The 15223-nt window shown below is 44.2% G+C and overlaps 1 protein-coding gene across 1 annotated transcript in view; it reads left to right on the top strand.

The window, feature by feature from the left end:
* XPR1 (xenotropic and polytropic retrovirus receptor 1) overlaps nt 1-15223 on the top strand; it is a 98908-nt gene that overhangs the window by 51616 nt on the left and 32069 nt on the right. Inside the window, exons 3-4 of the mRNA XM_084528647.1 lie at nt 7788-7889; nt 13186-13409. Of these exons, the coding sequence (XP_084384773.1) occupies nt 7788-7889; nt 13186-13409 (326 nt within the window). The remainder of the gene's footprint in view (nt 1-7787; nt 7890-13185; nt 13410-15223) is intronic.

The following is a 15223-nucleotide window of genomic DNA, read 5'->3' as shown; positions in this document are numbered from 1 at the left end:
CTTAATAGCCGGTAACATAAAACGAAATAAAAAAGGGAAAAATGAATTTGAATCGTGTTTGTTCCCCGGGGGGAAATTAAGCCATCAATAGCGTGTTTAAGGGAGGTTTGTCTTTGTGCTGCGTCTCTGCTTTCCTCCGTACGGGGAGCCGGTAGCTGGCTCTGCATCATTTGTTTTGTCTTTCTGCCTGCTCTTAATATTAATTGAAGTCTTTCCCAAGACACAGTTTTGTTAATCTTCCCTTTCTCATTACTCTCCCCCCTGCTCTGACATCCCCAGCTCTCACGTGTCTGAAGAGTTTTCAGAGCAGTGCTGGTTTTGTTTTTCTGGGTAGTGGTGGTGGTTTGTTCACCTGGTCCTTTCTGCCAATTATGAATGGTTTTATTTCTTTGCTCTACTTACAAATGGTGTTTGTTCTGTTACTGTCACAAGGATGCAAATGGCTTCCTGGGGTGATGGGTGTGGGTCTCCTATCAGCTCCAATTATGCAAAATGATTTTCAACCATTAGCCGTGACTCCTGTCTGCCTGTCCCCAGCGAGGTCTCCAGGACGCAGGGTGCTGGTAGGAGCAGGGCTTCCCTTCTCCTTCCCTTTCCCCTTCCCCTTTCCCTTCCCTTTCCCTTTTCCCTTCCCCATCCTGTCCTGCCTCGACGCCGGCAGCATCATGAGGCACTCTGCTCCTCCCCGGATTTCTAAAAAGCTATAATGCTGCTCTTAATTGCACCGTTTCCCTACAGATTTTCAGCATCAGTGCTGGCAGCGTGCAGGAGGAGGCTGTAGCTCACCTCCAGCTCCTGCAGGCACTTGCACCATGCCGGTACCTGGGGAAGGCAGCAAGTGCTTGGCAGGACAAAGCATCTCCATTTTGGAAACTTTCTGCAGTCCTTCCCTCCCTGCTAGTCCAAATGGATCTTCTCCTTGCTGGGTAGGAAAACAGCCCCTTCTGAACTAGTTTCAACAACATGAAATATGTTGGCTTTCTTCTTTTCCTGCTGGTAGTTGCTAGCTTGAATGTCAGCAACCCGTTTGGTTTTGGGTGCATTTACTGTGACCGGTCTCTGCTGTGCCAAAGCGTGGCTCCAGCTCAACCTTCCCATGGTTTGGTCACAGCGATGGCAACAAGTCATGGTTGGGGGTTTCAGGGCATTTTCTGGAGCGTAATCCCTTGCTGTGCCAAGTCAGAATGGGTGCTGAAGTGCTTTGTCCAGTGCTGATAACTACCAAAACCAGGGTGCTTGGTGAGGTGGGCTGAGGGCTACATCTGAAATCGTCGTTTCTGGTGCCACACAAGTTGGTGAACAGATGCTAGTAACCAAACAAAGCCTGCTTGGAAGTTTTGAGGTAAGGGAGCTACTGAGAAAGCTGGAAGCACATCTTCTGATTGTACAGACAGTTGTACCGGGACTGCGGGGTGCGAGGAGAAAGCCTGGCTCTCAGAGGAGTCCCAAGGGAGCTTCTGCACGACTACTGATGCCTCTACTCCCGTGCTGTCCTTTTCAGCCAGAAGAGCTGCAAGTCGTTTCTGGGTCTCTTACTTCAGCATGGGTTAGCACCCTTCTTGGAGGGCTTGCTCATCCACACTCCCCTTTTTCCAGCTGCTCTTAACCGGGGAAGGCAGGTGCTGTGAGTCCTGTCGCTGGGCGCTGTCTCCTGGCAGTCAGGTCTGTCACACAGCATTAACAACGCCTTCACGGCTGTTCGTGGAATATCGTTAGGTATTTGTGTTACTTCTCATTTATTTTTTTTCTGTCACAAGTTTCTGTCTCCCTGTCCTTCAATGGGAGGCACCACACAGGCTGGGCTTTGTGGTTCCGCTGGTAGTGCCATTACCTCCCGCAGCACAGAGGGCGAGGGGCTGTGAAAGCAGTGGCACATCGTGGTCCTGTGTGAGCAGAGGACAACGGGGGGAAGCTGAGCCCCCGGCAGTGGGCAGAATTTGGCCAACCCAATGGTGCCCAGTTCTAACAGCAGCACTGGGGACATTCGGCCTGGAAGCTGGGACGTGAGCTTACACTGCCCTGAGCTCTTCCTCCCCCTTTTCAAGCTATATGGAAAGAAAAGAAGTCTTTTAGATCCTCTTCTAGCTGGATAGGGTTGATCTAGACATGTCTTTTACGTGTCTGCTGAAGGCTTAGAGCCTTTTCGCTCTGAAATTAGAGAATTTGGAGGTCAGCTTCAAAGCGTGCCTGCCCAGATGGCTTTGTGGAGCTGTCACAGCAGCAGAGCGTGTCGATGGATCCCAGTCCCAGCGTAACCATGCTCCTGTTGTGGTGACTCCTGCCTAGCACCTAACAAGGGCTACTGCCTTGTTTGCTGTTTGCAGAATGACTTACAGCTCCCCTGCCACAGAGCAGTGCTTGCAGACTACAAAACCCAGCCAGCACCCTTCGAGCTGCTGGGCAGCATCTTCTGATCCCATCCTGCTCGTGCATTGCCAGTCTCTTCTACACCTGATTTCTTACCAGGATGGTGATATTGCTTCAGGGTCTGTGCTTATGGAGTCACAAATACAAATAACTTATAGTAGACGCTTGGTTATACATCTTGCTTGTAGGCGTGTTGCGGAGGTTGCTTTTTCTTCCCAGATAAATAAAGAAGCCAGGTGGTTTGCTTGAAAGATTCCAGTGATACAACCTAAAAATAAAAAAGCAGAATTTTTACTCACCTGAAAATCATACTTTCTAAAGGTATTTTAAAAGAGATTCCTTTCATTCTGGGTAAATTGATTGAAAACAAAATGGTGAACCAAAACCTGAGACAACTCTTGCTGTTGACCTGCAGCAGCTCTTCCCTCCTCCTTCCCCTGCCCGCACATAAACACTGCCTGTGCGGACAGCACCAACCTCATTTGCTACCTGACTGGTCATTTCTTATTACTAGATTTAGGGAAATAATTGAATAACCAAATCTAATTTGGGCTAGAGCAGTCATTAAGTGGCGAGCTGACCAGCTCATCCGTGGCAGTTTCGAAAAGCAGGTATAGTCTCTATACTTCTTACTATTTTATTATTTATTTTTTTAATGTTAGCTAATGCATGAAGCCTCTTCCTTGCTGATTTCATAATATTTTATTTCAAGGTCCACTTTTTGTGGATGGAATAAATTCCAAGAGAGGTGCACATCATTACACGTGAGTGTGGAGGTTGCAACTCAGAAGTGAAGGTAAAACAGCATGAAAGCAAATGTTCCTTCCATGTGGTACAGGAGGAGCAGAGTCTGCTCCCTCTCTTCCTATAGCAAGAGGAGATTTCTATATCTATGCACTTAAAAGCAATCTCATGCAGAAGTTTATGTGCCACAAGATTGGGCATGAAAATGTATGGTGAGTAATTCATTTATTAGAAGCTGTGAGTGAGTGATACCATTTGCAGCTGATGTGAGTGTAGCTTTCTGCACTGAGGAAGGAGTTGCCGTGTGGAAAAATCCGTCCCATTGAAAAATCCCCCAGTAAACACGAGGACGACACATTAAGGATGTATAGATGATCATCATTCTTGCATTTGAGCTACACAGTTGGATTTTTAGCTGTAAAACTTTTCACTCTACTATGTAAAAGGTTAGGAAACTACAGCCCTGGTGCTGTAGAATCATCAAGGATGTTAGGAAATGGTGATGGTTGAGTAGAGAGAAAGGGCTGATGGGGGGTTTGGAAGCAGATGTGTTTCTCCTTCAGTGACTTTTTTCTCTTAGAATTTTGAGTGGTGGGTAAAAGCTGCCTTTTTTTCTTTTTCTTCTCCCTTTCTTTTTTTCCTTTTCCCTAGCATGCCACAGAGCCTAGAAGTATAAGCAGTTACTGTCCTCCTGGACCTAGGCACAAGAAAACTTCCTTTTAAATTGAAATCCTGCTAGCTTTGCTAATTTTTCAGAGCCACAGTCCCACTGTTGCTGTCCTAGTCCAGCCCAATGCACAGAGCTTTTTGTTAGCGAGCAGCCAAGAACAGGGTATGAAAAACATTAAAAGTTTAGCATAGTCAAACAAACAGTGGTGATATTAGACTTGTGGTCACCAGTCCAGTACGATTTAATGTGTTTCATGCTGACGTTTAGTCTGACTTTTTTATACGGAATAGACCGCAGAGTCCTCCTAAAGAAAAATAATTAAAATTGCCTCCTCTCCAGCTGAAGTGTTGAAATAGGCTTACTCAGATAAAACTGTTTTGTTGCAAACAGAAGGTGATTCAGAGAATTGCACCAGTGCTGCTCCCATAACACAGCTAATTAATCTTTTTAATTAGTTGCCCCTTAAAATTCCATATGATAAAGACGAGGATTTTTTGTTAATGATGCCTTTTCAGGGGGCACTGTTCTAACAAAGCAAACCTTTCCCGTCTGTTTTCTTGTGTAGAAGTGAGTAAGCGGAGCAGGATGCTGATCACTTGTTTATATCCCACAGCTGCAGAAAACAAGAAATTGGATGTACAGCTCACATGCGCTGAGAAATGAGTCCATGGGCCAGCTCGGGAATGCCACTTGCAGGTTAATTTTTCAATTCAGGTTATATTTTAGGTGAGCCAGCATCTGAACTCTGCGCAAGCCAGAAAGTGTGGAGACAGGGGAGTACGTCCAGACTGCTCTGGCTTACCACTTGGCTTTGCAAGGAAGAACAAGAGGCTTTCAGGCTCACTGTGCTGTCTTCTATTCACAGCAGGCAGTTGCATAGGAAGACGAGGTCAGGAAGCTGCAATATCGATCGGGCTATCTTCTTGGCAGCCTTGTTCATCGTGGATCCTTGGCAACATCGTGGATTTTAGGGTAAATGGACTAATAGGGCTATAGAAAAGGAACAAAAGGAAGGTTACCACTGGTCCTTATTGGCAGAGGTAGCTCGATGCCTTTTAGCAATAGCTTCTGTTGTCATGGAGCTTCTGAATCCAAGGCCAGTTTCTGGCACCATCATTTTCTCATGGCAGAAAATGTTGTCCTGTCCTAGCCTTGGGGGGGAAAAAAATAAATAAAGGCAATAGCCTTGGCAGCACTTGCTTATTATTGCAGCTAAATCGCTGAACTGCAGTGGGAATGGAACCAAAGGGAAACCTTTTCACAGAAAACCCAGGGTTTTAAAGCTGGCATCCACCGTGGCCTGCAAAATATCTTTTATAAGAAGGTGTTTGGATAAGGTTTTTGAATAGTTTATACAGAACCTTGCTTTCCTCTGAGTCAGCAATGTTTTGAGGTCTAAAGAGAGACCTGAATTCCTAATCTCAAGGTTTTTGGAAGGTCTTTCAAGAGTGGCTTGTTTATTTAAAGCCCTTTGTCCTTTTCTAAACTTCAGATGCAGTGAAACAATTCTACAGACTTACTTACCGTTTCCTTAAGTAACGTAGCAAACAATGTACTCATTTATTTGGCAATGTGTTAGTTTAACACCACGCTGCTTTGAACCATTTTGATACTCTAATTCCTGTCATCTGAAAAGCTTCAGGCAGCCACAGAGCCAAAACTCTGCGTGTTACGTATGGCCCCATAATTTCTAGCAGCTGCTGGCTCAAGGGCTAGGGCTCTGCAGGCAAGTCCAGGTTGGCCTTACTGGCAGGGCCCCAAGGTACGGTGTTGCAACCACTGTGGCTCTGCCCTTAGAAATTACCAGCCCCAAAGCAAACAGAGCTGTTTGGTGTCCTTCTGGTGCTCCAGGCTACCCGCAAAGAGGGATTTGTGTCTGGGCAGCGAGTGGGGCCTTGGGCCAAGATGGGCAATAACGCCTCAGGGCCACGGCGGCTTCTGCTCCGCAAAGAGGAGCTGCAGCCCTCTCATTTTGGGGTCTGCCTGTGCGAGTGAGGGAATCCTGGGCCCCAGGAGGAGCTGCGGATCTGCAAGGATCAGTCCCCAGGAGCCAAACCTAGAATTTGGAGCAGCCTCAGGGGCTCTTGCAGTTCTTTTCTGCGAGTGCTTGTTTGGATGGTGGAGTTGGAAACGCTGCTCATCTGTGCAGGACGGCGTTTGCTCTGTGTTCCTTATTTCAACCCCAAAAGTGCATCGTCAAAGTCTAGAACAAGAAAGACTTTATCTAGCGTTGCACCCACAGGCTTGTGTGGTGTTACTTGCTCTTGCTGTCCAAACCCTTTGAAGTGTTAATGTAGTATGTGTAGGTTTATGGTGTTTAATAATGCTGCCACAAGCATTAAAACAAACAAACAAACAAACAAAAAACAACAGGAAATTTCAACTGCTAAAAGTTTATATTTAAATATTCTCTTAATTAATACTACTTTGAGGTTGTTTTACTTACAAATTAATGGTAAGAGAAAAAGATTTTTTGGTTGTGACAGTCCAGAATGTTTATCTGCCAGTGACTGATATTTTTTTTGTAGACACTCTTTTTATCTCATTTTAAAAACCTGTAGTTCAAGATCTATTTCTTGAGCTTTTCAAGACCATTTAAGTAACTTAATTTTTACTCTTTGTAATAACACTACCTTTTTTTAGTCTGTAAGACTGCATGAGAACTCAGCAAACTATGGCAGGTATGAAGGATCTGCTGCATTTCAGTATTAGTAACACTTGGGTATGTGAGTATGACAGTGCTAAAATGTGAAATTACAGTGTGGGTTCCTTAATTTTTACTCATTGTCTTTGACATTCTGGACTTCTGGAGATGTTTCACTGTATTCCTTATAATAACAAAGCAGCTGAATTGCAGCTTTAATTGCCAAATTTGACTTTGGCAAAAAAATCGGGCTCCAAGAGAAAGAGAAATCCTGGCTTGGTTTGTGTGGAGTGCCAGAGCAATGTCCCTCTGGAAGTGAAGGTCTCCAGGGTTGATGTGAAAATAGGTTGCTGTGCAATGAAATAGCACCAAAAAGAGCTGAGACATTTGGCAAAATGTGAACCATTTGCTGAGGAGAGACTATTCAAAATTACATGTGAAAGAGGAGAAACAGTGGTAGCAAAGAGTAAAAAGGTTATAGTGACGAGAAGGTAGGAATGGTGGCTGAAGCCTGTGAGTCCACCAACAAGGTCAAATGAAGCCTTCGGTTAAGTTTGGCACTTTTCTTTTAAATAAAATTGTTTGCTAATCTGGCCTGAATAGTTTTCATGGCCAGCTTTGTTCTTAAAGAGCTAGATCTCTGTCTGTGGTGGGTAAGACTGTAAGACCCAATCTTTGTTAAAGAGGTTTGCTCTCAAGTGTATTGGTGAGCTTGCCAGTGCCCAAGACTGGAGAGCAGAACAATTTCTGGGTGGTTTAATATGATAATTTAGCACTGATGTGAAGCAACGGTAACGTGTCAGGGGCAGCTATGCTGCTACTTAATCAGCGTTTGTTTTGCACGGAACATCTCTCCCTGATCCGGCTCTCGGTGGGATGCTGGGGGGGAGGAAGGAGGAAGGGGACCACCCCACAACAGCTGCGTGCTGTGGGTGCACGTTGGGGATGGGACATGGTCCCCCCTTTCCACCAATGTGGGACTTTGTAATGATAGCTGTGAAAACAGCCTTCATCCAGGGTGGCACTACAAGTGCAGTCACACACAAGCTGGGTTAGGAGGTGGAAATGAAGTGTGCAGGATCTGCAGTAGCACTTGAAGGGTGTAAAAAGATGATGGGAACTTTGGTCAAGGTTCAGCTACCGCTTATGTGGGGCATTCCCTCTCTGTTTTGGGGCAATTCCTTTATCAGTCAAATTCACATTCCTTCAAAGCCTCTTGGACTTGATAATTCTTCTTTCTCCACATGACAAAGAAGGTGGATTTACTCTGAAGAAATATTTCCAATTGGCAAATGGCAGCCATTTAGAAAATTCTTCCTATATTCTTCTGTTTCAACCTTTTTTTTCTCTTTTCTTTCATAGACACAGATGAAGACACAGTGAAAAGGTGTTTTGCCACGTTTGAAGAGAAGTTCTTCCAAACCTGCGAGAAAGAACTTGCCAAAATCAACATTTTCTATTCAGGTAAAGTGCTTATTTGTGTGTATTTGTGGAAAATACGGCAACACAAAAGGAGTCTGAAGCTCCCAGACTTTCAGAATAGCCACAGTGTTCGCGAAGGTCTACCATCAGGTAATTACAGGGCATGTTTATATGGGAGACTGCTCTGGTTTAATCACAGATGTGGAACTAAAACCATGGTTTTTGAATGGAGGAAGAATGAAGGGCAGGCAATTTCATTGCTTTGTAATAGCATCCTGCTGAACTTTGAAGATGCTCTTAAATTTAAGTGGCATCTTACATATAGGGCACAGTTTCTCAGCCTACCCATGGTGGCAGTCTACTGTGCTTGTTTTAGGCATAAGTGCAAAGCTCCCTAGATGGTGTTCTCAGAGCTTTTGCTGGACGAGCTATCCTGGACTTGCTTATGTATGGTCACTTGTCTGTCCTGATGCGTTCAAGAGGTTTTTAGGCACTTAACTTACATTTGCAACTTTTCAGACTGGATCAGCCAGTAGCAATTCGTCACTGGCTGTATATACAATCCTGTTTACTAAATTTGAGTAAAAATGTAAGGGTGGTTGGAGCAGGGGTTCCTAGGGTTCATATTTCAAAGTGCTGTTTGTTTTCCCACCCTGTGTTTTGAAAACAAACTTCAGAATGGAATAATCAGAAATTTGCCCTGTAATATTGCTACAAAAGGCTTTGTAATAGTGTGTCCTAGTTTCACCCACCATTACATTTGAGCTGGTTTATGGCCTCTTTTGGTAAGGTTTAAAAAGGGTTTTCAGCTGGAAAACAGTTTAAATATGGATACAGGGATGTACTGACTGCTGCCATGCTTCTCTTAATGTGTTCTTGATTTATTAACATCTTGCAATAAACAGGCTTTTGCAGCACTCCATAGTAGCCTTTTTCTATTTTTGATTTCAGTCTGGTAACAAAGACAAAGTCGAAGTGTGCAAAAATACTTTAATAACTATCAGGCGATGACTTTGTTGCTAGCAGAGTCTGGGTGGTGAAGATGAGAATAGCTGAAGGCACAATAGATGCAGTAAGGGTACGCTGCAACTTGCCTCTGTTCAGCTTCCATGTAGGGAAGCGAATCTCCCTGGGGCAGGCTATGCCAGCTCTCCCGGCTCTGTGGCAGTGCTGTTTTGCTCTAGCCATAGTGGGTGCAAGGAACAAGGCAAGGGGAGGTTTGTAGGCAGAAGCAGTGTGTTTTGTTGGGCCTGCTCTACACTTTAGCCCATAGGCATTTTTCTGCATACAGTTCATCTATACCTAACCACACTCAGAACAGTTCTCAATTTTGTTTTACCTTGAGATCTTCTGCAACTCGGTGCAGGAAGTTCTTCAATTCACCTGCACAATGCAGGTGATAATTTTCGCTAATGAAGAGCTGTTAGCATGTACACACCCACGTATCCACACCCCTTCCCATATTGTATAAAATGCCACTCAGAATACAAGGAAGGTTTTTTTTTCAATTTGCTGTCATTTCAAAAACATATAGGAGAGAACACATGCAATTTGAAAATCGCTTGTGATGAGAATTAAATGAGTCTTTTATTTGCAGAAGAGCGATGTGACCTTAACAGTATGGAAACCCTTTATTCGGCTTACTAACATTAAGCTACCCAGAGGAACCACCGAAGGAATATTTCTTGCCTTGCTCGTGTCTGAAATATGTCAAGTCAGACCCTGCTGTAACTGCAGGCAGGCGGTGGCTTGCATTATGGCCTGCTTCGTGCTATTTATTATAGGCTTATTATATGGTTTATTATACATTTGTCTTTACAACAATAAATATTGTCCACTTGCATGAAAGCTAATCCTTCTGCTGATCTCTGTTTTATTTCCTCGTCTCCTTTTCCTGTCCTGAGGGCTCCTCAATGAGCCCTGCCTGCTGCAGGATGCCTGTGCCTTTCGCTCTGTGCTCAAACATTGTCGGCTCGCATCAAACGCAGCCTGAATTCCCCAGGCCATTATTCTGGCTTTGTAGGAAGGAAAACTGCCATTAAATAAATCTGATTTGATAAACAGTTTGTGATTATTTGGACTGCTCTCAAGTAAACTTACACACACTTGAAAGAGGAGAAAAAAAAACACACTAGTAGTAACATTTTCAGATAGTTCCAGCAGAGGAGTGCCTGTTCAAGAGCTAAGATTTCTTTTGTGGCCAGTTTTGGTTTGTTTGGGATCCTCTAGAGAGGAAGTTTGTTATCATTTAAGTTGGTATAATCAGATTCTGCTTGTGCTGCTGTTCAGTTAGTAACAATTTTGTGTTAACTCGGGAGCTCCTTTTATCATTGGTAGGAAGCTTTGGCTTTAACTTGGTAAATAAAATATTGAATGTGATACGTACAAGTAGAGAAAAGGAGGAGGTGTCTAAAATGCACAGAGGAGCTGTGGGCAGGAATGGGCTATTAGATTGCCCGTTGAAACAGTTTTTGAGCACTGCCGTGACCATGCAGATGACCATTTTTCCAAACTGGAACTTGGGGAGCAGCTTGATCAGGATCCATCTTTGATCAGGATCTAGGAGTACCTTTGGGGGGAAAGCTGCATTTTTACTGCAAGTCTTTTTGTTGAAGTCTGCCGCTGTTGATTTTGGGTTTTTCCTTAGTCTTTGCCTTGAGATTACACTTGAGCTGTGCACTCTGTGGTCATCAGGTCGTGCAGAGTGCTGCAAAACAAGAGTGGTTCCAGTTTCTAAGTGTTTGCTGCTTTTTTTTCTAACTCTTTTGATGGCATCCTTTCTTTTTTAAAAAAAAAAAGTCGCTTTTCAGAGTGCTCAATTAGTGATAGCAGTGAATGTCCTTTCAAATAGTTTGGAATACATTGCAAATTGAGAAATTCAGTCCTACTCTGCGTTGTGGTTTCCCTAGGCAACTCCCCGGGAGGTTTTAAGAATACCAGCACACATTGTTTCTTATTTTTGCATCTGCAGTGACTCGGTAATAAAATCATTCCGTAACGAGATGAACTGATTTGCGGGCTGGATAACTGGAGTCAATGCAGGAGATGGGGCAGGGCTGCCATCCTCCAGGAGCAGCAGGTCATTACCACGCTGCTTCAGTTGTCTTTAAAAACCCATCCGCAGGGAACCGTGGGCTGCCTGTACCGACGGAGAGAGCCGTCTGGAAGGCAGGACGTGACTCTGCTCAGCAGCAACCTGATTTAGCTCGAATATTGGGCCAGCTTTGAGTAGGAGGTTGAATTAAAAGACTTGCAATGGTTCTTCCAAGCCACATTTTTGGATGATTAAGAGTGTTTATATTGGAGATGATGCTATTTAATGGATGCTGGTTTGCAAACAGATAGGAAAATTGCAGTAGTTTTCTCACTATTTCAGAAACATTATCTTTTTTTTTTTTTTTTTTTTTTTTTAATACCATGTTATTAGACTCCTGGATTTTAAGATTTTTCTGGACATAGGGACAATGGAACATGTGCTTTCAGTTGAAAGATGTAAGTTTGAACCCCTGCATATTTAATAATTTGATCCAAAGGAAATCTCAGTGTGTCACAGATGGTTTAATGTAACATTTTGAATATACAGAGAGTGAACTTGTGAGTGTTATTTATATGAAGGCTTTTGATTCTAACAGATCCTCCAGCAGACATCTCTTACTTCTTCCAAAGAGAGCTCCTGAAGGGGGGAGGGAGTGTTTTTTGGCAACCTGACCTCAACTGTGTTAAATATTGTGTGGCTGTGGACAGACACATCACGCTGTGGGCTACGTCGTCTCCATTCAGTGGAGCCCTTGCAGCTGTGGAAGTTGTCAGAAAGGAGTTTTCATTCCCTGTGCTTTTAAAACCTCTTACTCAGTTTACGATCAATAAAGTTACGGAGGCTTTCAGGTTCTTCCATCCCTGATTTTCCTATATTGATCTCCCTTTTCTGTTCCAAAGGGTTTTTTTGCTTCTGCGGGATGGATATTACCCTGTATGGGGAGGAGGAATTGAGAATTGCTATGAAGTCGTTCTATGAGCTGTTCTCTAACGAAGGGAATTAAATTGGCAAGCAGGAGCCTGCCAGGCAGAGCTTTGGGCTGTGGATGGGTCAGTGCAGCTGGCTCCAGCTCCCAGCTCTCTGCTCCTGCCCTGCAAAGCTGCTCGGCGTCTTCATGGCCAACGCCAGCTTTGGTGTGGTGCTCATCAGCACACACCACGGCTGGTGCTGAGGCTGCAGCAGGAATAAAGCCTGGAAGGAGCCAGATGTACAGAACACAAAGAAAGGAGCACTCTGAGCCAGGCTGGATGGGGCTTTGGGCGGGTGGGAGGTGTTCCTGCCCAGGGCAGGGGGCTGGAGCTGGGTGGGCTTCAAGGGCCCTTCCAACCCAACCCATTCTGTGATTCATCACGAATGATGTCATCTGTGCTGCTTGTAAAATAATATTGTTGAGCATAGACAATTATTTTCTGAAGGTAGGTAAAGCAGCATGTTAAAGGAATCCCTTTTTCATACTTGAGATGAGGAAGAGGACTTCCCCTTCACGAAAGCACATTCAGAGGGTCATTAAACTCAGCTTAGCTGGCCCTTTAATCACTAACTAATGAGACGGGGCTTCTAACCAGTGTGATCCGAAATTGAGGGAAAGAGGGATAAATGGTTACTGCAGATTGTGGACAGATGCTGGCGGTGTTGTAGCTGCTGATCAAAGCAGAAGCGGTGCTCGTCACTGGGAGCTTGTCAGAAGGCTTGCGTTGCTCTCCAAAATCCAGCCATACACGTGAAGTGTGTTTCTTCTTCAATTCCTTTGCTGTCATATAAAATGATAGCAACCACATGGTTGGTAGTGAGCAAGCAGATTCTAAAACATCCTTTGTGGGGCCGAGAAGCGCTGCTTTATGGCCTCTGCTTTATGGGGTGGCTGCACAGATTCTGTGTGCAGCAGCTGCCTGGGTTGGGTATCAGTAAGGGGTGTCCAGACAGCCCAGGAGTGAGCATCACACAGCGGTGAAGGGATTGGAGTTCATGGTCATTGCTGCTTCAGCCTGTACTGCAGGGACAGCCCCTTGATTTTGACTAAATTAATCAAGACCTGTCTGACGTGGAGGCTTCTTTATTTTTCCAGAGAGTGTATGGTATACATAAAAGTGCACTAAAATCTTTAATGAGAAGAAACTTCATAAAAAAGAAATAAGGAGAGCTGCTGAATTTAATGCTCAGCGGGTAAGGCCATGCAATAGGTTATTGTATGCAGTGATTTTTACCGACAGGCATATTATGTGAGGAGAAGGTATAGCGCTGTTCACAGGCTTGATAAAAAGGTGCCACCACTCACCTGACTCTTCCTCCCTGTGCTAACAGAAAAGCTTGCAGAAGCTCAGCGCAGGTTCACGACCCTTCGGACGGAGCTGCAGTCAACTTTGGACGCACAGAAAGAAGCCAGCGGGGCTTCCACGCAGCAGCGGCGCAAAAAGCCGGTCTTCCACCTGTCCCACGAGGAGCGTGTCCAGCATAGGAATATCAAAGACCTGAAATTGGCCTTCAGCGAGCTCTACCTCAGCCTCATCTTACTGCAGAACTATCAGGTACCCACCAGGGGAGGTGCTTTGACAGAGCCCTATGTGTGTGTGTGTCTCTGTGCTTGCATTGCCTTCACTCGCCTCATTCAAGTCAGTTTTTGGTTTCATTTTGGCTCTGGGGTCGCTAGACAATGTCAAAGAAAGGGCAAATCCCTAGCAGCCAACAACATAGTCCTTGTTGTGTTTTGCTGAGCTGGAAATGCTCAGCTCACCTGCAGGACCTTCGATTCTCATCCTTTTCTGGGCTGCCCAAGCCCAGCAACCTTGGCACAAGCCTGGTGACAATGTGAAGTCACTGCAGTCACACCGGGGCCACCTCCTTCTGCAGTGCACTGTTCTGTGCGGGGCCAGGGCTGGGAAGTTGGGGAAGAAGCTCTTTTATCTCCATATTTGTAATGGAACTTGAAATGCTAGCGTACTGTTTCCTCTTGGAGTTACCATGGTAGTAACTCTGACCTTTAAGATCAGAATTTCTTGTTAAAACATCCATTTAAAATAATAAATGTTTTTAGTTCTGAAGAATACGGGCTCATTTGCCTGGAAAGAAGTATGAGGAAACAAATCTTTAGTTGTACTTGGATTTCTAGCAGGGAAGGGCATGATAAATATTGCAGACAATGATTTTGTTCCAAAAATTTGAAACCTTTGATCGATTTTTGCTAGACTCACTCTGCTCATAAATATCTGATTGTGTTTATTTGTTTTGGCTTGTTAATTAAAAATGTTTCAACTTTAATTCTTTAACTTAAATTTGCTAGAGCTATATTTGGGTCTTTACCAGCATCGGCAATTGCACTGGGAAATTTTACTAAACTAAATTCGCTGTAAGAAATACTTGAATACCACTCTGCAGTATGGACAAAGCTTGATTCTTCCAAAATTCCCAGTGTTAACCTCTCCTAAAAATGATGCTGTGTCACTTACTCACTCCAGATACCTCAACTGGAATTTCCTAGGTTTAATATCGGGTTTCCAGCTTGGAACATCTTTGTCCAGCTTGCACTAGAACAAGCCTTAAAGGAGAGCTCTCAGGGAAGTGCTGGGACCATCTCTTACAGACATTATGACTGCTTGTTGTCATGGGGTGAGCAGACATCCCTCCACGACTCCTGGGCACGGATTTACAGTTGCTGAAGCTCTCTGTGGGTCTCTTAATAAAGCCCTGGAACAGTTAAAGACAGCTTCTAGTTCAAGATCAAAGGCAGAGTACCCTTAGCTTTTCAGGAATGGAACAAAGCAACACTGACTACTGTGATTTCTTCCATTTCTTTAAAAAAGCTCTTACTTCTGGTTACAAAAAATCACTTCTGAGGCTTGATGAATTTAAATAGAGGATGACATAGGTCATTCCTCTGGAAAATCTTCTCCTACGCTACATTGACAAAAAAGGCATCCTTCCCACTCATGTTTTTACCTTTTCCCACCGTGGGTCCAGGAGCACTGTATATATGCTAAAAATTGATGTGAAAACCATCTGGATTTGATCATTCTCAGTTTCCAAAGGGACAGAGCTTCTCTCTACAGCATATCTTCAAAGAGAGAATAAGAAAATTAGCTCAGATTGGTATTGAAGTTGAGGACAAGGAGTACATGTACTAAAACAAGCATAAAGCCAAATCCCAAAATACTCATTTTAATCACATTTGAGATTAGAATATAAGAGTTAGAAATATTCGAGGCCTTGCAGTTTTGGAGAGGGAAAACAGTAACCTGGAGGGAAGATGACATGGCTGAGGCCTTCAAGTAGGGGATCAAGTGAGGTCACCAGGGGCGTTATAGATACCCAGCCATGACTTTGACAAGATGCTGAAGGCTGGCAT

Source organism: Aythya ferina (assembly GCF_964211825.1).
Source record: "Aythya ferina genome assembly, chromosome: 8".
NCBI classification, from domain to species: Eukaryota; Metazoa; Chordata; class Aves; order Anseriformes; family Anatidae; genus Aythya; species Aythya ferina.
Note: the sequence above shows the minus strand (reverse complement) of the source record. Positions and strands in the feature narration are given on the sequence as shown.